Source organism: Ischnura elegans, chromosome 4 (genome assembly GCF_921293095.1).
Source record: "Ischnura elegans chromosome 4, ioIscEleg1.1, whole genome shotgun sequence".
Lineage (NCBI taxonomy): Eukaryota > Metazoa > Arthropoda > Insecta > Odonata > Coenagrionidae > Ischnura > Ischnura elegans.
The window spans coordinates 122,865,773-122,889,143 of NC_060249.1; the positions used below are offsets into that span (position 1 = coordinate 122,865,773).

The 23,371-nt window shown below is 38.2% G+C and overlaps 1 protein-coding gene across 3 annotated transcripts in view; it reads right to left on the reverse strand.

The window, feature by feature from the left end:
- Window positions 1-21,742, reverse strand: part of LOC124157998 — a 49,237-nt gene extending 27,495 nt beyond the window's left edge. Inside the window, exons 1-3 of one of the 3 annotated variants that reach the window (XR_006864673.1) lie at window positions 21,547-21,739; window positions 18,493-18,722; window positions 6,542-6,854 (exon numbers count right to left, since the gene is read on the reverse strand). Coding sequence is in view for 2 of the 3 variants with exons in the window: in XM_046533136.1 (XP_046389092.1) it covers window positions 6,542-6,854; window positions 18,493-18,722; window positions 21,547-21,640 (637 nt within the window). In the remaining variant the exon portion in view is untranslated. Of the gene's footprint in view, window positions 1-6,541; window positions 6,855-18,492; window positions 18,723-21,546 lie in introns of all 3 variants that reach the window. The other 2 variants (XM_046533136.1, XM_046533135.1) reach the window with 2 other exon arrangements.
- Window positions 21,743-23,371: the final 1,629 nt, after the last annotated feature.

Consider the following 23,371-nt stretch of genomic DNA (forward strand, 5'->3'; position numbering starts at 1 on the left):
GATTCAAAGGAATTTGCTTCACATGGTTTTCAATACATATAACATGACTGGGCCTCCCCTGTCGATTTCTGTAACAATAAAGTCTGTTCATTGTCTGTCAGTTGGCTGTTCGTTCCCTGTTCCCTGACCAAGAGAGAACAGGCAGGCGACTGTTCGTAGAATGTAAATTGGAACGCCTTGTCTGTTCCTTGTCTGTGAGAAAAGGGTTACTTGTCTGTTCCCTCCCTGTTAAGAAAGCGGCATTCTCTGTTCCTTACCTGTTGGACCACAGACAATGAACAGGCAGGGGACTGTGCGCTGTCAGTTCATTGCCTGTTTTCTTTGGTTGTTTGTTCCCTGTTCCTTGACCAAGAGAGAACAGGCAGGCGACTGTTCGTAGAATGTAAATTGGAACGCCTTGTCTGTTCCTTGTCTGTGACAATGTGGGAAGATGGTTATTTGTCTGTTCTCTCCCTATGCGCATACTTTGTTCCTTAACTGTTCGCTGTTGCTAAGTTGGACATAATAGACAAGAGATAATTTATGTTAAAATAGAATTAAAAGTTGAAATTCATTTTAATGATTGTAAGAAAAACTTTTATTGTGCTTTTCCACATATTCCATTAGTTATAAAAATCTTGAATAGTTGCAGAAAAGCAAGCTTTGTCATCATTAACAGAACAACCACTACATCAACAAATATTTCACATGCCTTCATCAAAGAAATATGTACTTCCTTAAATTAATACAACTCGGATTCTGCACTATGTCAATATAATACGTGTGATTTTAAAAGAGAAACACGCCTTTAAAGAATATTTATGAACACGATGATTTCACTTCTCACAAACAAACCTACAAGAAAGACAGTCCTCTGACAATGTTTGTTGGTTCTTATTGGCGACGTAACGCACATACGCATAATACAAATACAATACAAATCTCAGTACTTGCTCAAAAACTTAAGAGACACAATAAATTATTAAATAAACACACTCAAGAACAAATATCACTTCACGACTTTCACTATCACTGAATGGATGCACGAATTACCTACTTAATTCGTCACTGCGGGCATTTAGCACAGGTTAAATAATAATCAAATAAATAACTGTTTTCTCCGCAACCAACAACTTCACCACAATACAGTCGACCATGTGCTCGTAAACTGTCCGGATAACGGTATCGGTTATTGGCGTCATTGTTTGCGTTTGCTATCTTCTATAGGTAGGTAGCAGCACCACGCTATCTTTCCGTCCTTGTTGAGAACCTGTTCACTAGCTGTTCACTGTTTTCTGTTCGTACCCTGTACCGTGAAACGGACTATGAACCGGCCCTTGCCTGTTGACTTTCCGTTCACTGTTGTCTGTTCGTTCACTGTTGTCTGTTCGTTCCCAGTCCGCTGAAACCACAGAGTACATACTCTTTGGCTGAAACATACGGCCCCTGCCTGTAATTGGCGAAGTAAAGTATTTAACGTGCGTAAGCCGAGCAGATAGCTAATATAATTTGCGTGCTCACTTCAATAACCGTCATCCGTGGTTGATGGTAATCGTGATAATGAATTCAACCGTATATAATTACTGTTTAAGTAGATAATATTTTCTTTGGATTCAATCAAACTTCCTTGTACTCAATTAAATTTGGATTAATCCAAATTGTTGTCCAAATTCCGAAACTTAAAACAATTGTTCGTACGTTGTTCATAATCTGTTCTCAAAATCTCCAAAAGGTTCCAAACTGACAGCGAACAGGCATCATTTTGACGTAAATCGATAGGGTGTTTAGTGTTTGTTCACTGTTGTCTGTTCATTCCCTGTTCGGTGAAACATACTACCAACCGGCCCCTGCCTGTTAAAAGCTTGTTCACTATTGTTCCCGAAATGCTTGTTGCCTGCCTGTTAAGGAACAAGCTGCAAACAGAGTACAAACTGTTGGTAGGCTGTTCGTAAGTTGTTCCTACTTGTGAGTGACCCGAGATTGTTCGTTGGCTGTTTATACTCTGTTCACTAATCTCCAACAGGCTATCAACAGACTTCAAACGGACAGCGAACAGGCATTGTTGTTTCAGAAATCTTTGATCAAAGATTTCTCTCACTTAGTTCAAGGTATCTTCTAGCTTTACCTCAACCACAGAACCAATCCAAGATTTTATTATGTAGTGATCCGGAACTGAAAGATTTCCACTTTCCAAAATATGCATAAATGTGTTGTTATGACACATCTTCAAATAGCCAGCAATGTTAAAACTATGCCTCAGGAAATGTACCTATCACTTTGGTAAAATGCTACCCTTCCTCATTCCTTTCCCATCCATGTCACTTAGCTGAAAATATCCTAATTTCACCTTTCCTATACAGTTGTAGACACTATGGGCCAGTGATTATAAGGAGTCACTCCTCAGATCATCATCGGCTATTGGTAACTCTACAGCCGTTAATAAAGGGATCAGTCTCCATGCAGCCGACAGTATTTTTTTAAATTTTACTGAACATACCCAAGCATTTGATACGCTCATCAAAAGAATATGGAATGCCAACTCAGGCCACACCATTTGACACTTAGATGCTCAAATTTTGGGATGTAGGGCATTTTTTATCCAAAAGGTCGACACTAAAAAAAAAAAAATTAAGCCTTCCAGAGAAAATTCGTAACATATTTTTCTTACTAGAATTAAAATTACTGTGGTAACCTGCTTAAATGTTACGATCATCTTCGCTGCTATCTGCTGAGTTCCAGTAAGTTCTTCCAAAATATTTTTGTGACCGGAAGAAATTTGCAATGGGGCCATGTTGCTCAAATATATGTCATGAGAAGCACAGTAAGGCAATAGAACTAGCGAATTTGCACACAGAACAACAATACAAGCTACACCACGACCACACAATCAAGGCTCCCAAAGCACAATGATGTAAAAAGCCAAGCATCACCATGCAAAAGGACATTACAATCCCAGATGACAAGAAAGATCACTGGAAGCTGGACGAATGGTTCTTTTGACTCAAGGATTTACAAACCCAGGGAGAGGAGTGCTTATTTTTGGAGGGGAAAAGAAAAAGGGACTACCCCACTGATGAGATTTTGTTGGATTATAGCCAAAGGAATCACTTGCCACCAGGCCCAACAAAGGGGTACGGATGCGACCCAGTGCCTGTGGGTGGATAAAACATTCCATCAACTAGACGTTCAGTGGACACTTCCCCCATCTAGTGGGTGATTTTAAAAATAACAGACCTTTTGAGCATAAATATTACACCATTTTAATACCAAAGTCTTAAGAATGATATGGAAACGAAATAGGTAGATGGATGTAATATTATGACCATGGCAATCTTCACAAAGCTTGTTATGAAGTAATATTATGCTTACGGCACGCTTTGTGTTGACTAATTTTGAGGGCTCTCTTCTAGTAAATTAATGGCAAAATAATTCACAAGCCAAATGCTTAAGCATAGCAACCTGAACTGATTAAATCAAAAATTCCGTTGCAAAACCTTGGTAATGATAACCACTTTTCTCTTCAAATACTTGGGCGAACCTCTTAATCCAAATGCACCAACCTAAATGAAAACTTAATTGCAATTTCATCTAACAATTATGCCCGAGAAATTTTCCCTGAACTAAAATTAACACTAAATTAGACAGTTGAAAAGTGTTTCAAGAATTCAGAACATTAAACCTCAGTCATGAAACTTTCTCACTTATGATACTTTTTATGGTGGTCCACTGTAAGTTTCATAAGTGAGGTTGTTGGATTTATGTGCTCAAAGCAATCAATAAATTGCTTTCATAGCTCAAATTTGAGATCAGTAAAATGTCTTAAATTCATTTTATGTGAATGTGTGACAGTTCTACTAATTGCTGGCTCATAGAAAAAATTGGCATTAAATGTAAATTAGGATTAGCGAAAAAAATTAACGTCACAGCTTCAAAGAAAAAAATATGAGGGTGGACTGTAAGTCATGAATCATTCTTCGACAGAACTACAACAGCACTCTGCCGCACTAATGGAGTTTTGTAATTGAGTTGAGCTGTTCCATAGCTTAATCTGTTTCTTTTCCGCACTGTACTGAGAATCCTGAGAGAAGAGAATCATCCACAGTTTATGCAAAAACCAAGTAGCAGTGAAAAAAAACAGGGTCCAGCTGTGAAGAAGTAAGTACAGTAGACACTCGTAATAACGGATTTAACGGAATTGAAAAACCAGAGATTCGTAAAAATGAAGTTCTTAAGAATGTTTCCTTTAGGAATCATCGAAAAAAAAAAAAACAGTATATAATATATACGCAATTAAATTATGCATAAATATATAAAACAAGAAAATTCATTTCAGTATCTCAATAGAAGGATGTGGAATGATGCAATCGAGGCGTAATTTTCCCGAATACAGTAAGTCCTCAACATACAAACTACAAGCGTTCCAAGACCTTGTTCTTAAGTTGATATATCTACAGTCCGTCCGCCGAATGAATACCCCTGTGAAAAATTTGTATAACCCTGAATAAAATTTGCACACATTCTTATATATTGCCATGACAATTGTATAAGAATGTATACAAATTTTATACAGGTTTATACAATTTTTTCATAGGGGTAGGCGAGAGTGTGAGGTGTGTTTTTTTGGGGACAGCAATTGGCTGCAAACCGTGCTGGCACAGGGTTTTCCGCCCCTCTTTCTGTTCTGTCAATGGACAACTCCAGCCGGCCGCACTGTATGAAAGGCATCGAGGAGTAAGGTTATCATGCAGAATGCAACACTGCATCACAATTGTGCACAAACTCACGATTGTGATGAACTGATTTAGCTGGGCATGCGACACAGCCGGAGCCAAAAAAAATCACTCGTCAGGGTATGGAAGAACAGGCAAAACGCTGACCAGTTCCTAACTTAACACCGGACTCATTGATACTTGGTTCAGATTATGCGCAAAGTGTGATTTCTTCTACGTCACACTGCGTCGCATTGGCCAAATCGAAAGACACATTCAAAATTTAAAATTTTTGAATGCTCCTATCTCTTAAAGTTCGTAAATCCAAAATGCATTCGAAGAGGACTACCTGTACGTCCTATTTACCAGCGGTTATGAGAGGGTCACCATAATTCCACACAAATGAAGCTTATTATATGATATTGCGTGTATACTGAAGAAAGAACTATAATTGATGCTCTTAGGTACAATATACGAGGAGAACTTAAACGTGGTGCCATTATTAAAACAGCGTAGTGTATATCCAACTAAATGTTGCTGCCTATTAGTGGAACTTCGAAATAAAACTCATATTGTAACCTCCAGGACTGGGACTGCGGTTCATAATTTTGCAATAAAGAAAATTTTGTTATAAGGTTTCTTTTCCATCAGATTGGATAGGCCTTTTCATCCGGATCAACAATTTGCTTCGCAATAACAAGAACTTTGTAATAACTTTGTTCCTACTAATGAGAGTTTAATCTAGGGAGTGAGACAAGGCTTTGCTGTCCCGTGAAATTTTCAATGTTTACATTGAAAAAGCCATCAATGAAATCAAGGATAAGGACTTGGGAGTGAATATCCATGGAGAAAAAATTAGCATGCTAAGATTTGCCGATGACATCGCCATCATAGCAAACACAGAGGAGGATTTGAAAAATATTCTGGTTATAACAGTAGGGTAAAGGGTAAATACCAGCTGAAAATAAACACAAGGAAAACCAAGAAATTAGCAAGCAGAAGTAGAGAAGAAGTCAAAACTGACATAAAAAGACAGAAGCCAAAAATGGTAGAGGTGGATGAATTCTGTTATTAGGGAAGCAGGATAACTAGTGACGGGAGAAACAAGAAAAAAATATCACCAGAATAGTCAAAGCCAAGAGAGCACTCAACCAAAAGAGAGACCTGCTTACAGTGGGGAATTTAAATATTGAAATAAAGGAACAATTTACAAGAACCTACATTTGGAGTATACTTCTGTACAGAAGTGAGGCATGGACAATGACAGCAGTGGAGAAAGCAAGGATAGAGGCTTTCGAAATGCGCTGCCACAGAGGAATGATGAAAATCAAATGGATCGACCAAGTTAGTAATGAGGAAGTGCTAAGAAGAGTAGGAGAGAAGAGGAGCCTAATGAAAACCTTAATAAAAAGACTGGAAACTAATGGGCCACACCTTGAGACAGGATAGCCTGATGACAACAATCGTAAAGGGACAAGTAGATGGCAAGAACGGAAAAGGAATGCCTCAAACAAATTATATAGAAAAGGTAAAGAAGGATGCGCAAACTAATACGTAGCTGCAAAAAAATGAGCTGATGGGAGAAATGGGTGGAGAGCTGCATCAAAGAAATCACACGATTGTTGAGCAGTGACGATGAATTCAAATTTGACCAAATTCCACACTAAGCTTCGTGCCAATTTCGCGCAGTCACCAGCTTATTTCTCCGGCGAATGCAGCCAATACATACTTGAACATGTATCTCACCAAGTGTTCCAAACCAATTATTTATCACTAACTTTTTCAATAAACCAGCCCGCTCAATCCCCAACTCCACTGAATTAAAGACTCAAATCGAGAATCTCTGGGCTCACCTTCGAATGCAGTGTAGGCCACGGCCAGCAGGAGCGGCTCTTCCCCATCGAGAGGCCGCTTGGCCACGTGGACGTACGTCGTGAGCTCGCCCAGCGGGTCGATGACCGCTCCTTGCATTGCGTGCACCCGCCACGGGTTGTGCTTCAACACTGATTTGTTTGAGGGTGGAGGAGAAGGGGTCGTGGGAGGGGTGGGGGGCAATAAAGGGGAGGTTGTGGGGGACAGAAAGTAGAGATCTTGGTTCGCGGGAATGCCGAACACCATCGAGCCGCAAATGTGCTCGCCGGAGTCCCATGCCCTGCTCTCACGGAACTGAAAAGAAAAACCAAACATGATCAGACAAATGAAGGCGTGAATCCTAACACCAGAGGAGGGGAGTGATTGACTAATTGGTAATGATTACTTTTCAGGTATTTTTTATTCAAAGTCCTCACATTAAAAAAAATGTAACTATTACTAGTGAAATAACTATGCAGGTGTTATTCTGAGTATTACATATTTCCGATCCATTAGGCAACGACAGGAGGTCAACTCTTTGTTATCTGTATGTTATACATTGTTGCAAAGTGCGAGGTAATCATTTGAAAATGGGGCCAGCATCTCCTTGAGCACATGGGAAAAATCAAAATTTTCTGGACCGATTTTCTCTCTGCTTTCTATTGTGAACTCATCACCAACCAACTTTTATGAGATTTCATTCACTTGAGCATCAATTCTTTGGTGTCCTTAACCCAAACCCTCGCAGCTGAGCTTAAAGCCACTGAGTGCATCCACCAGGTTGAGGATGGTGGATCGACCTCTATATATTGAGGTTAACTTCGAGATAGCAAGTTCACTTGTCGAATATGCAGTCGTGGACAAAAGTGCTAGTGTTCTGTGGTGGTTTTGGTCTATCCTTGGGTAAGGCAGCCCATTTTAATGACACCAAAACCTTTCAAGATGCTGTGACTTGGCGACTAGAGGCTGTCAACAATTATGCCTCTCATCACCTGAAGTAGAGGGCAGCAGCTTTTCTTCATGTGTTTGAAGGTGGAGACCACCTTGGTATGTACAACAATACACACTTCACTGCAAGCGTGGTAACATTTATTTTAATGAATAAGCCTGCAGTATTGCGATGTGGAAGGCAAGGAGAAACCCCAAAATCATTATCACAATCACTCCACTAATTTTTATATCATGACATGAGTAAAATATTTCACAGGTAAACTAGTCCCCTATTAGGATCTCCATGATGGGACTACTTGAGAGGGCACATCGGTCAAATGAGATAGAATGTTAAGGATAGGAATATAGAATGTTAGATTGCTTTGTACCTGCCATAGGCTAGAGAACTTGAAGGTATAGATGTGAAGCATTATATGTGATGCAATGAAATTAGATTCAAAGAGAATAAGAAACGAGACATGTCATAAAGCAAGGACGGCTGAAGAAGCATGGATGAAAAATATCTGTGAAGACGTACAGAACAACATTGTGCATGGAAATGTAGAAGCCGCCCAGAGGATAATGAGGAACCACTTTAAGGAAAAATGTAACACCCTAAGGGACTAAAATGGAAAACTAACGATTGAAAACGAAGACAATGTGAAGAGATAAAAGAATATCTGGAAGAGTTATACAAAGTAAACAGCTAAGAACAAATGCTATTGAAAGAGAGAGGGAAGTGGATTGAAAAGACAGGAGAGCTCTAAGATCCCAATTTTAAGATCAGAATCTCATGTGGTAGTACGAGAGCAGCAGATGAATCAAGCACAAAAGCGAAGTGGCGGTGATAAGACCAGGACCTGACTCAGGAGAAGCACGAATTTGGAAAGGAGGGAGACAAGGCTGTGATTTGTCACCCATATTTTCAATGTGTACATCCAGAAACCCATTAACAAATAGGTATACCTCAGGAGTAAATATTAATGCAGAAAAAATTAGCATGCTGCGATTTGCTGATGAAACAGGTAGCTATCATAACAGAGGCAGAAGACTTCTGAAAAATTCTGGTTTATGTTTAGGGTAATGAGTAAATATAAACTGAAAATATACTCAAAGAAAACCAAGATATTAGTATGAGGCAGAAGAGAAGAAGTGAAGACTAATGTTACAATTGGGAAACAAAAACTGGTACAGTTGGACAGTGGCCAATCCAATGACAAGGAGACTTTGCCTAACTGATGTCAAGAAAGAAGATGAGACCCTTTTTAATTGAAAGTAGACACTTAGGTAGGAATACTGCTGAAGGGTTTTGTCCAAATACGCCCGAGAAAAAAGCACTTAAAACTTTAAAAATACGGTCACGTTCAATTTAATTTTAAAATTTCGCCCATTGTTTAAAGGTTGATTTGGCCCAGTGGTACCGTATCGCGCTTTCGTTTTGAAAGGCCAGGGTTCGAAGCTCGGAATGAGTAATTTTTTTTCCAGCCTGCCACTTTCTCCATTTTTTGTAATTTGTTCCATCTTCTTCAGATTTGTTGATTTCAGGCGTTACACGTTTTTTTTACTAGACTGCTTTTTTTAGAATAAGCCTTAAATTGACATTCATGTCGCTAGCTTACCTTGCTTCGAATTATTCTTTCCGTTGCCGAGATCCATCCAAATAGGAGTGATATAACTCTGATGCTGGCGTCCTAGTAAAGGGAACTCATTTCCGAAGCAAAAGATTTTAAACATACCGACTTCGAAGAGTTTCCCAGGTTCCTACTTCGAGTAGAGTTTTACCTGTCTACCTCTATGATCAATTTTGAGTACTCCAAGAGCTAAACGTTGTTCTTCTTACATTTATTGCTGTCAATTAGTCTATTTTTAACTTGGTAGTTGTTAGAAATGTTTTATATGCTAAATTTTCAGAATGAAGTGAGAATTGTTACTCATTATAGCGCTCGCCGTCGAATGGACCCCTACTATTGTTTGGCGGGCGGCAGGTACGCGGCTATTGAAACACAAGATAATATGATAATTTTGTTCAAATGTCAAATATATACAGGAGAGGAGGACCTTCTATCCCTCACTTGTTCGTACGCTGGATCTGCTGCTGTACGAGGATGAATTCTTTTATTTGGGAAGCAGGATAAGTGGCGACGGGAGAAGGAAGAAAAAAATTATCAGTATATAGCCAAGGCAAAAAGAGAATTCCGCCAAAAGAAAGATCTAATTGCAGCAGGAAATTTAAACGTATTAGCAAGAAAAGAATTTATTAGAACTTACATTTGGAATAAGCGTCTCCACAGAAGTGAGGCATTGACAATGACAGCTGCAGAGAAAACAAATGTGGTACGTGCTACAGAGGAATGATGAGGATCAAATGGATCAACCAAGTTAGTGATAAGGAAGTCCTTAGAAAAGCAGGAGAGGAGAGAGCCTTATAAAAACCTTGATAAAAAGACGGAAAAACTTTATAAGCCAGTCTACTTCCTTCAGCGTGGTTTTCACCACATAAGAACGTATTTGGTGTCAAGTAAGTGGGGTTGGGCTCAGTGAAATAGATCAGACAGACAGCGTAGAAGACAGACATCTACATCTATATAATACCCCGCAAGCCACCTAAAAGGCGTGTGGCAGGGGGTGTTAGCACACCAGCCGTTTACAGCTTTAAAAAAAAAAAAAAAAAACTCTAACGAGGTTGGTACTAGCGTTTATTAAAGTCCTTTATGGTTTGGGGGAAAAACGAATTCCCATATCTATCCGTTCGGCAAAACATCTCTCTTAATTTATCGCTTCTATCGGACCTGGGAATATAGTGTGGCTCTAATATTATGTTCTCTGCGTCGCTCTTAAAGATATCCATTCCCAATTGTTCAAGCAATCTAAGCCTAGCGCGCAGCCTCCGAGTCTCCAATGGCTCCCAGCCTAATTCGCTTAACATCTGGGTAACGCTGTCTGTACGCCTATAGCAGTTTTTGACGAAAGGCGCAGCCTTCCTTTGTATTTTATTCAGTTCGCGGATTAAGTCTTTCTGTACGGGATCCCGCTAGCTGCATATTCAAGGTGCGGTCGGACGAGAGCGAAATAGCACCTTTCTTTCACTCTCTCATCCGAAAATCTTCCCACAATACCCTTGACGAATCCTAATTTCTTCAGGGCTATGCCGCAAATATTCTATATACAGTGAGTCCTCGTTTAACGTCACTTACCGTTCCTGAAAAATGTGACGATAAACGAAATGACGTTAATCGAAGCACAATATCCCATAAGAAACAATGTAAAAAGTGAATATCGGCTCCTAGACCTCACAATTCCCACGCGAAAAAATTTTAGCGTATCATATTTGGGCCATTTCTTACAATGGGAATGCCAAACTATGGCATAAACACGAGTCCCTGTCTTCATTGACGGCAATACCAGCAGCGACGTACATCCTTCTCCATTTTTGTATCTTCCCGCGTTTGTTTTTTTTGGCTTCGCTATGGTGGCCACCTCGGCATCATCGCCTGGGCATCATCATCGCTGAAACATCGTCGCAGTTTCATGAACCAAGATTATTGAGAACACGGTGAAAAAGTGACGACAAATACTCCGAGTTCTACCCGGAAAAATTCCTTGAAATCACTTTTCAGGTTCGAGAAAACCGTTATGTCAAGTAAAATTTGCTAAAACTTTACTTGACATTTACGCACTTAACATTTGCGCACCTACCTAAGAATTCATTTTGCAGAAAATTTGCTATAAACGTAATCGAAATTGACAATAAGTACACCGTTTTACACTTCGTTTAGACTAACTGTATTACCGCCCACAAAACGAAAAACCTGCAATGCCCGCCGCTTCGCATTTTTTCTCGCGCGAAATTTAAAAGACCTGACCAGACCTGACGTTATCGCGAAGCAAAGGTGCGATAAACGAATGAGGTTCGAGGTTATCGTAACTCCCATGTATTTCACTTCGTCTGTTGCCTTTATGTTAATACCATCCACTGCATAAACATGGTTTGAGTTGGACGAATTCCGCAAGAAATGTACAGCCATGCATTTGCTCAGATTAAGTTCAAGTCCCCACTCTTGGCTCCACAAATGAACGTTGTTTAGGTCAGATCAGACCATACGGAGAAGTGAGTAAAAAGGAAGGTGATTGAAAAGCTGCAAGGCTGCGAGAGGAACCCCCAGCAGGAGGGGGCGCTGCCTTGGACACTGACCCGGAGGAGGAGGGACGATAGGGCGAGGTGCCAAGAAATATGGAGAGCTGAGATGACAGTCAAGTGGTAAGTCACACTCAAGTCCCCGTCATCTTTCACCCAAATTAATTTTATTGTAAACAATAGCCCCACGAGGCAGGAGTAATGTGAGCCCTAGTAGAGAGTCCTTTTGTAGTAATGAAAGCCAAGAAATTGGTTGCGGAGCCTTATGATGGTGAGAAAGAGAATTTATATAAAAAGAATAGGTGGCATTCAAATTGGTTGGCCTCATAGACTATGCCAAATAATTGAAATTTGTAAAAGCAAAGATAACGATTGCTCCAAAGTTATGATGAGAGAAGAAACCAATACGTGGAAGCAGGCTGGAGCAATATTGGAAGAAAACTATGCAAGTCGCAAGTTCATCATCGAAAAGTTCAACCACGAATCATCAAGCACCGTCGTACTTACAAAGCAACCCAAGAAATCTTGACTCACTTTTGGCAGCTTCCCAGAATTTAACGTCAGGAATATTTATCGTTTTTTTTTTTAATTATTTAAAAACAATAGCAATATTTAGGAAGTAAGATATGCGGTCGCATGTTCTTTGATAAATTCTGTGCATTTTGGTACCTCATTTGTAGAGTTTGGTTGCGTATAAGTTGAGAAAAAGGTATCTATACAGTAGAAATAATATAGAAGATTATAGTCAATTCATCTAAATGCATTTTGGTATATCATTCTTGAGGCCAACACCAGCTATTTCCATGAGTCAATCTTTAACATAGGTACTTTCCGAAGAACCCTTGAATATCTACAAGTGTGTCAAGTAATAAGCTTTGGCCTAAACATAAAACTACATGACATAAGAATACATGGATTGGTACATGGTTAGAAAATGTACCGAAGCATGGAACATCCCAATTGACCAGGAAAATTGAGGCATTTTAGCATAATTAAACCGGTTGTTATCCTCCAATATTACAAGTTTCTTTTAGTTTGAGCTTTCTGCCAATGTGCAGCTATGATTTGTCATAACAAATTACATGAGGGCATCAATTTCAGGCATACTATTCGAACGAGCGGCACCGTCATCATTCATTTTTCTGATAACTGAAATATACGGGGTAAAACACTTCTATTTCATCATGCCGATGTCGCATTTTTAATATCCCAAGTACTAATTGCAGCACAATAGCAATATGAAAACTTTCCCAAGAATAGTAGCACATAAACAAGAGATGATGAGCTGCTAATTACTCACTCAAAACAATGTTTACATCACACACTCAGCATATTTCCCGACTCTCTACAGCAATTTAGGCACATGACGTCACGCCTGGCCTCGGCAAAGCTCGGGTGTCTACAAACAGTAGTTGGCTGAGAGAAGTTTTGCTCGACTTTTAAAGTCATTTTTTAAATTCCTTTTGATGATAAATGGAGGAACTTCAGGTATTTTTGCGAGCTAATACCTATATCCGTTTTACATGTTCAAAATAAAATTATTATAGCAATTGACGACCCATGCACGTTACCCCTCGACATGGCAAAAAATTCAAACATCTAGCACAATGAACCTCGGTAAAATTTGTGTGGGAATTGAAGGACGAGAGCAAATAGAGGACTCAGCTTTGGCACTGAAAACCAAAGGTCTGTGGTTTGATCCCCGGTCCTGGAAATTATTTTCCCATGGCAATTCAAAAGTCTGTTTAAAATTGATTGAAGTACAATTAAAACGGTGTTAAATCGAATGGCTCAAACATATGGTTGCATAAAATTGAGTTCAAAATTGTGTTAAATTAGAGTGTTATACTAATTTGTTATTTATTTTTATATTACTGTCTGTTTGACACTATTGTCATAATAAATTGTCTTAATTTCTTGTAATAATTAGTCAGTTATTCCACAGTATGATATTTTTCCTTGAGTTAATATTGTTTTGCCGAATTGTTTGTATGTTAATGGCGGTTTGCAACGAGTGAATCTTTTGTATTTCTTTTCATTTTTTCTTTTATGAATGTAATGTCACTCTGAACTTGTATAAGTTGTACAATAATCTTCTCAAACATATTCTTGGCTCAAACATATTATTGCAGAAAATTGAGTTTAAAATTGTGTTAAATTAGAGTGTTATACTAATTTGTTATTTACTTTTCTTTGAAAAATACTGTCTGCTTGACACTATTGTCATAATAATTGTCTTAATTTCTTGTAATAATTAGTCAGTTATTCCGCAGTATGATATTTTTCCTTTCATTAATATTCAAAAGCTCTTTTGGCTCTTTTAAAATAGGAGTAGATTCCACTGATCTTGAAAAAATTCTTGATTTGCAATATTGGCCTGTTGATGCCGTGGTCAACAAATTTCGTTTCAAACGAAATTTCTTCCGTGAGCTCAACTCCACCGATGAATCTTCTGCATCCATTGCTGAGACAACCTCTTGACTAGGAACATCGCTACCTCTCGTGACAGAACGATCACTTTCCGTGCTGCATTTAAATATACAGTGCCTACGAAATAAACTTCTCGAACTTGAAGCCTTATTAGATACCTTTCAACCTGATGTGCTGTGTCTTTGTGAACATTGGCTGACCTTACAAGAACTTCCTACTATCTCACTTCATGGGTATATCGTTGCAGATGCGTATGCCCGTACTCATCATAAAAACGGCGGCGTCATCATATTCGTCAAAACTAATCTAACAATTGTGTCAAACCAATTTTCTAGTCTGCAGCTAAATGAAGAGCGAACTTTTGAGTGCTGTGTTACTTGTTTAGCTTTAAATAATCATAAGAAGCTGTATATATTAAGTGTGTACAGATCTCCACTTGGTAACTTCACAGTGTTTCTAGATAAACTTGGCTATTTATTAGATGAACTTTATAATGTTGGTAACAACGTCCACATCATTCTAACCGGTGATTTTAATTGCAATTTACTAGTTGATGATAATTCATCTAAAGATTTCTTGAGATTGCTTAAATCCTATAATTTAATGCCTACGATTACAGCTACACCCACCAGAATTACACCAAATTCACAATCACTGTTGGATAATATTGTTTCTAATATACACTTAAATAAGGTAAATACTAAAGTTCTCAACTCCACCATATCTGATCACTTTCCCGTATTATCTTATTTAAACGTAGACCCACGTACACATTGTCAACATTCACATCTCACCAGAGTTTATTCGCAAGAAAACATTGACACATTTATATCCCTATTGGAATCCTCTGACTGGTCTGTTATATATAATAGTCATTCATTTGAAGCAAGTTTTCAATACTTTCATGACTGTCTTCAACACTCATTCGATGTTGCCTTCCCCCTCCGTCCTATGAGAAGAGCTGCTTTATCGCATAAAAAACCTTGGGTTACTGACCAAATTCGCCACTTTTCTGTCATGCTCAAAAATCTTTCTGCCAGAGTTAAATGCTCAAATTGTCCTCTCCTTCATGATGAATACAGGGCCAAAAAAAAGAATTATCGGAGATTATTGGAACTTTCCAAAAAATCCTATAACAATGAGAGGGTAATTTCATCTAGTAATAAGTCCAAAACATCTTGGGATATTATTCGAGAGTCAACGGGAAAGTTGCATCAGCACATTCTCCCTAGAATAGCTCAATCCAGTGATAATGCACACATTGATATCACAAATTTAGCAAATGAATTCAGTAACCTTTTTACAATTACACCACCGTTACCCACCTCTCTTACCTCTTCTGCAAACTTGCTCCATAGTCCAGAGTCTAGTGCTTTTTCAATTTTTATTCATCCTTGTACGGAATCGGATTTACAAGCTATAATTTCAACCCTAGCTAACAAAAACTTTTCGGGCCCTGATCACATCCCAGGGAGAATATTATATCTCTCTTATAGATGCATAAAGGAACCTCTTCTATTTCTGATTAATGAATCCCTTACTCAAGGGATTTTCCCATCTTCTCTCAAGCATTCCATTAGTAACCCTTTATATAAAAATAAAGGCTGCCCCAATAATTTGGATAACTATAGGCCAATTGCTAAACAAAATGTCTTATCTAAAGTATTTGAAAAAGTATTCTACAACCAATTAATGTCTTTCCTGGATAAATATGCCTTAATCTCCTTAAATCAACACGGCTTCCGTAAAAATCGCTCTACTACATCTGCTCTATTCCATGCCACTGACTTTATTTTGTCCTCACTTGACAACAAGCAGAAAACTGTAGGAATCTTTTATGACTTCTCCAAGGCATTCGATTTTGTGGATCACTCTCGCCTACTTCGTAAACTTAATTATTTTGGAGTGAGAGGCATTGCCAATAAATGGCTTCAGTCATACCTCACCAATCGGACACAGGCTGTCTCACTGTCTGTAAATGGCAGTACCAAAGTACTTCTACCACCGTAGGAGTTTCTCAGGGTTCAATCTTAGGCCCAATCTTATTTTTAATCTACATAAATGATTTAGCTCATTCCCTCAGTAATATTCCAGGTTCTAAAGTCATATTATATGCTGATGATACGAATATTTTACTTTCTTCTCCAACTCAAAATGACATTATTATGAGCTCTAAAAATGCAAATGATAATATTTTAAGCTGGTGTACAGCTAACAAATTGATTTTAAACACACAAAAGACACACACTGTTCAATTTTGTGGTAATAGCAATGTTCTCGAGAGCATCCTAATTAGATTGGATAAAAAGTCTATTGAGAATGTGTCCCACACAAAATTCCTTGGTGCATACTTATGTAGTAATATGTCCTATGAGATGAATGTTGACTTCTTAGCCAACAAACTAAGTTCAATCTGCTATCTATTAAGACACCTTAGGAACTCTGTTGATTTAAATATTCTTCTTACATTGTATTACGGTATCTTTTATTCTCGAATGTCATACAATATAATTTTTTGGGGCTCATCCCCTCATGCCTCCAAGGTGTTCACATTACAAAAACGTGCAATTAGAATCATTGCAAAAAAACCTTTTGATGCTCCCTCCAAGCCTATTTTTAAAGCACTTAACATTCTTCCACTCCCGTGTGTATATTTATTATCAATTTTAATTTTTGTACGTTATAATCTTGATTTGTTTATGCTCAATTGTGATGTTCACAAATATGAAACTAGGAATTGTAATAACCTTCATTATCATTCCATTAGGACTAACAGATCAAAGCTGGGCCCACGCGAGCTGGGCCTCAGAATTTACAATAAACTTCCTGCGCATTTGAAATCAATTCAGTCAATGGAGTCATTCAAAAGGAAGTTAAAATCTTTTCTTCATGAGAAGAATTATTATTCTGTTAACGAATATCTATTTGATTCCTCCAATTAAGCATTAATATCCTGTGAACATACAATTATTTATAATCTATTATATATATATATATATATATATATGTGGCCGATCGAGGTGAACGAACAAAAATTGTACTGTTGCATAAATGGATAGGTATAATATGCAAATAATATTCCGTCGATTATGCACATAATATGCGAATAATATGCACATAATATTTAAATATTATGCCGCCATAAACTATTACTATAATATTGACATAATATGTATATTATTACATTGTTAGTAACATTTCATCGTTAATTATGATTCATATAAGAATCATAAATCAGCAGCCACCCAGCAAACTCAAAAATCCTATTCAGTATAAAAGTTGCATAAATGGATAGGCATAATGTGCAAATAATATTCCGTCGATTATTATACATATTATTATTATTATTGTTTTGCCGAATTGTCCGTAAGTTAACGGCGATCTGCAACGAGTGAATCTTTTGCATTTCTTTTCATGTTTTCTTTTCTTTTATGATTGTAATGTCATGCTGAACTTGAAAAAGTTGTACAATAATTTTCTCATGGGCCACAAGGCCCACGAAATAAACGAATTTATTATTATTAATTCATGCAAATTTCACCTCATCTCATGTGGAAGCCAGGAAATATACAACATTTACTGCTATAGGTGCAGTGTTGGCACTGGAATATGGTTCAAAACTGCTTGGGATTTCTTCAAAATTTTAATTTCCCCGATTTCCATTCCAAATATTTTTAATTTGCCTCCCTTCATATCAGTAGCAGAGCAGTATGGGAAAACACCAACGAACAGCGTGAAATAATATCAAATGACAGAAGTAGAAACAAATTCAAATAGTGCTTCCTAAGTAGCACAGCTAGAATAGTTAACAAAACCCCCATCTCTAGAAATGTCAACAACTCTCACTAACTCCATGGAAATAAAGAAAAAGATGCAAAGTTGTCATAACTATATAATTGATACCATGATATTTATTTAATTAGACATTGCATAATATTTCCACAAAATTTTGTGGAATTATTGAGCAATGCCTCATTTACAGCACGTCTAAAGGCCATTTTACACAAGGCACGTCGTTTACAATCTGATGTACCCACGAAGGTGCCATCAAAATTGTGTCGTATAAAGCGGTTCATTGCTATAATGCATGCGAGAATGCATGTTAGCGAGATGACAAAATAGCCCCTGCTCTAATTCCAAGCTCGCATTCTCGCAATTTCAACAATGTTTTCAGCTCTAACTTGTGAAATGACGTGCCCCGTGTAAAATAGCCTTGGATTTCCACCACATTAAGCTACAAATCAAGCATGATAAAGGATATCGTATCACCATCTGACAATGCGCATTATATTGAACTGACTTCTTTCATCACTATAATTTTCCAGAATACACTATCATCAAATATGGGGGAGTGCTAAATTACCATACTAAGTAATTCGTTGAACATTAACAGATATTTCTGAACAGAGAATCAGTCCACGGTTTCATACACCTCCATATTGCATGGAGTCCACTCACCGAGATGTGGTCGATGCACTGTCCTTCCGAACGAAGCCGCATCCTCTGGATTACAGCCACAACGCCAAGGCCAAGCTCCTTACCCTCCACCTCCCATTCGCACGAGAAGACGTTCGCTCCAGGGTGCTCACTGAAAGATCCAAGGTCCCTGTAGAGCATTGGATGAGTGTGCGAAATGGACAGCTTCCTCTTCTCCATATGATAGCACATCCGATTGGTCACTGTGCCATCTGCAATTTAAAGAAAGATGATGATGATTTTATCACACTCCCTCAAACATTACATCTACAGTAAACTCCGGATTAAACGTGTGCAGATAAGCCTTAGCAGAATCTTCTGCACCCTGTGACCCCTGTAGAACCGGAGATTTTAAACTTCAAAGTCATCGTTACTGACAGACAAAAATGAAACTCCATTTTGTGACATTGTCACTTTCTTCAAATTGCTCTGAAATTATGCAAGATAAAGAAAATCCACGAAATACGTAACATGGTTCTAAGTGTTGCCCAAACGTATGCGAAATCTAGACTTTGCGAAAGTAATGGTTTCCTCTCTTTGGTCATAAAAATGGAGTGTCACTGACTGACACATGTGATTTGATGCTCGTTAATTTTTCTTTTTCATGGAATGAGCATTGCAAAATGTATATATTGAACACAGAAATTCATATAAAAGAAAATTAACAGTGGCGTAGCCAGGGGGTCCGGACCCCGCCTACCAACCCCCCCTCCCTCCCCCCCCCACCCCTTTGCTTTGCTTTTTCCTCTCACGATGCTCACGCTGTCTCTCTGCTCCCGTCTTTGCCATCTTAATCAATCCTGACATATGTTACAAATAAGGATTTCAGATCTCAACAATCATTCTGCTCCTATGTCCCGCTTTCACAACAAACGTACCGAAGCGACGCGACGACAATGAAGGTGACAGTGATACGCGGCATGCCGAAGTCAACAATTGGCAAAATAATAAAATACTCCGCTGTATAAAAAAATAATTTACTAAGAACAAAAAAACTGATATAACATTATTACTCGAGGAACATATTATGCCACGAATTTAGTGTACCAGTCGGGGTCAATGAAGCGCACGCACCGAAATTTGAAACTTGAGCAATACCAAAGGTTAAAATGTCAGTCAGTGACAGTGCTCAGGAACAAAAACAGGTGAATACTGGGGAATTCTTTAATTCTGATCTTTCATTCTTTGGATGGACTTGATTTGGATACGAAATGATTTATCTCTCGCATCCCTCGATTTTGGTCAGCAGTAAACGATGTATGTCAATCGTCACTGACTGACACCAAAAAAATGCACTGATGCATTACATTCCTCTGCGTGAACATGTGACTTTCAAGTATTGATGAAATGGATTGGAAAGACACAGTCATGATTGGGGAGGATGGTTAACTGGAAATTTTCATAGAAAAATCGTATCTTAGTTGCGAAATATTCAATAATAGAATGGCTCTGTAAAAGGAATCATTTGCTCATATGAAACGAGAGCTCAATTCCGCGGTGTTTTCGTAAAAAATGGTTGGAGTATGGGGAGAAACAGGTACGGATTACTAAAATTTGGAATATTTACACCATGTCAGGACTTTGAAAGGTCCATTTACCTCAAATTGAATATTTGAACCCTAATATGACAGTTATGTAAAAACGCTCACTAAGGTAATTAAATATTTTTTCTATAAAAATTGACATCCGATGTCCCGGCTGCCGTTATAGATAGGTGTCACCATCAGTTTTGGACGTGATAGGCCGACGACGGCAACAGGGTGATAGAAAGTGCTTTCACGGATACATAATCGCTGTGATGACTCCGTCGTCAGTATCATGTTTCCCTCAGCAATGTCGATCTCACCCTTCTCACAGTTACATAATCAGGGTGCAGATATATAGGCGTCCATATTTGGATTAGGTTAGCCAGGTTATTTAGGATTATGCCAACTTTGTACTCGCAGGGATGTAAACCTTACATAGTTTTTTATGTAGATGTTTGCACAAGTGTTTCAAGGATGATGATATGATATTTATAATAAATGTTTCCACCAGAAAATTTCTTATAAATAAGATTTTGCAATTAATACTTATAAGATTTTTTTATAAGAAAGTTTCTTATAAAAATTTTTATTAGAATAATTCTTATAAGAAAAATTCCCAATTTCCTTTAAGAAAATTTCTAATAAGAAAAGCGCCCTATAAATTCTTATAAGAAAAATTCTTTAAAGAAAAATACCCAATTTCTTATAAGAATTTTCCAATAGTGATTGGGCTGAAGACCATTTGGGTTAAGGAGAAGAGAAGCACGAATTAAGGGTATCTATGAAGCATATATACTGGTGACTCTGCATGGAGATACCTATCAAGTAGGTCAAATTTTTATAATTATACCGCATGGTAAGATCAAATTTGAAAAATGGAGCCTCCAAGGCTAGTCTCAAATACATATAAAAATTGTCCTTCTTACAAGAGGGCTTTCTTTCTTCTGTTGAAAGTGGTGGAAGATGTGGAAAATTAGTTTTTAAGATAATGCTTCAAAGGATTTCTACTTTAATTTCAGTTTACATATTTTACTTATTTAGAATTTGGAATTCGTGAAATTTAGATTTTAAGTATATCCTATCTTATAAATTTACCGTATTGGATGATATTGAATATATTAGAAAAATGTTTCAATTGGACCGTTCAATTAAATATTTTTTCGTTGGATTTTTCCAATACGTCCTTGCAATTACATCTCTCGCAAATATGTAAAATAAATGTACCATTTGAGCTCTCATAGCTGTTGACTAATGGGGGAGACTTCAATATTTTCAACAAGGTTACATTTATTCTTTTCTTATTGAAAGTTTGAAATGGCAAAAATTAAAAATAAATGATGGACTAGGGGCGTGTGTACACTATGCATTTACTTGCTAAGGTAATTGTGTTGACACGTTCACCATCACCCACGCCCCCATATACCTTTCACAATAAGGAATCGACATCGTAACATCGGGTACCACCCCTTCGCATGCACGTAGTAAATGCGAAGAATGAATTTTTACTCACAATCATTGGGCGTCAATGATGCCGTGCAGGCAGATATCGTCAACATAATTACAGATAAGCACATCCACAAGTAATTTGCAGCCATATCAGCCATATTAAAATCGCCGTCGGCCGTGTGTTCCAATGAATGCTACATTCGCTACATTATAACCGGCCAAAAGGTTTTTCGGTTATGTCAAAAAAACCGGTTTTAATGTGCTCTGTGGCCGGTAGAGGCGCAGGAAAACCTCAGTCAGTGGGCCGTGTGGCAGCGGCAAATAGGAAATACCTACCTAGAAATTTTTTCTGCTCAACAGTGATAAGGGTCCTCGGTTATTTTCAGATAAAACTGGGGATGGGCGGTTATGTAAAAACAACCGGTGATAAAACCTAAGCATTACAAACTCTGAGACCATAAACCTAAATAGTGCTCGCTTCTTTTCAGCAGGTGAATTAACCTGGTATACTTTTTCCGCACAGTCTTCAGGAATTCCGGTTATTTCCTTGTGCAACAGATGTAAAATCTTGCGAAATAACCGATTTCGGTTTATTCTCCTCGCGTGTACTAGGTTATTTCCTGGACGACCACGGAAAAACCTGGGAAAAATAACTGGATTAATGCCCTCTGTCGGAGAATCTAGGTACTTCATGCTCCCGACCAGATTTTCGGAGAACGGTATTCAAGAAGCAGGACGAAGTTCAAAAATGCAGCATTTTCATATAAGAATCGAAGATATACAATACGCAATGCTATAGGTTATATAACCTGAAAAAAATTGTTTTTTTATCCGGTTTTAATGCTCAAGTACTCTACTCACTCAAAATAACCGGTTAAGCTAAAACAGTTTTTTTTTCTCATAACCGCCCATCCCTACCCAGATAGCATGCAAACTTGCAGCAAACTTGTCATTGGCTTATCACGACAAACCTTGTCGTGGCAAGTTTGCAGCAAACTTGCTGTGACAAACCTATTCTGGCTTGAAAGCTATGTGCAAGCTTGAATAAAGCTTACAAGTTATGTGAACACATATACAAGCCGTAGACTTGTACATCACACCTGCAGAATACATGCCATATATATTGCACCCATAGCAGATTTGTCATATCATTCCTGCTGAAGGCTTGCCATATATCACACCTGCAGCAAACTTGCCATATCACACCTTCAGCCAGGGGCACAGCTAGGAATTAAGGCTGGGGGGGTTAAGGTGCAACTAATACCGGTGTGTGTGGGGGTATGGAATACCCACCAGGATAAGCGGTAGGTACGAGATTAATAAATTGCAGAATTTTAAGATAAATGGTTCAAAATGGTGAGTTTTACGGCGTTCTGGGGGATATTTAATAAATACTTACACTATTCTATTAGATTTTATCAATCCAATTAAGTAAAATGGATTAAACTAAAAAATTTCTCTGAGCTCTGGGGGGGGGGGGGGGGGGTTTAACCCCCAAAACCCTTCCTCGCTGCACCACTGCCTGCAGCAAACTTGCCATATCACACCTGCAGCAAACTTGCCATATCAAACCTGCTACTACCCACAGAGCATGTGAGCATTATTTCAAGCTTGACTTTTCCTTGCCATCTCAAGGTTGAATTTTTCAAGCCTGTTTTTACCTTTTGAAGATTTCTGTATTTTAGTCATCACCATGTGTGGCTCACTTCTTTTGGACTATAGGTTATCAACACTGACCCCACAAGAACTACTCTCAAATGTCAGTCCCTCATCGACTATATTTCATAACTGACATTTCTGAATCAAAACTACTATGCCAAATGCATGACACTGGCCTAACTGACCACTTCGGTCTCAATGTGACCATTGTTTTTGATAATCCCATTAAA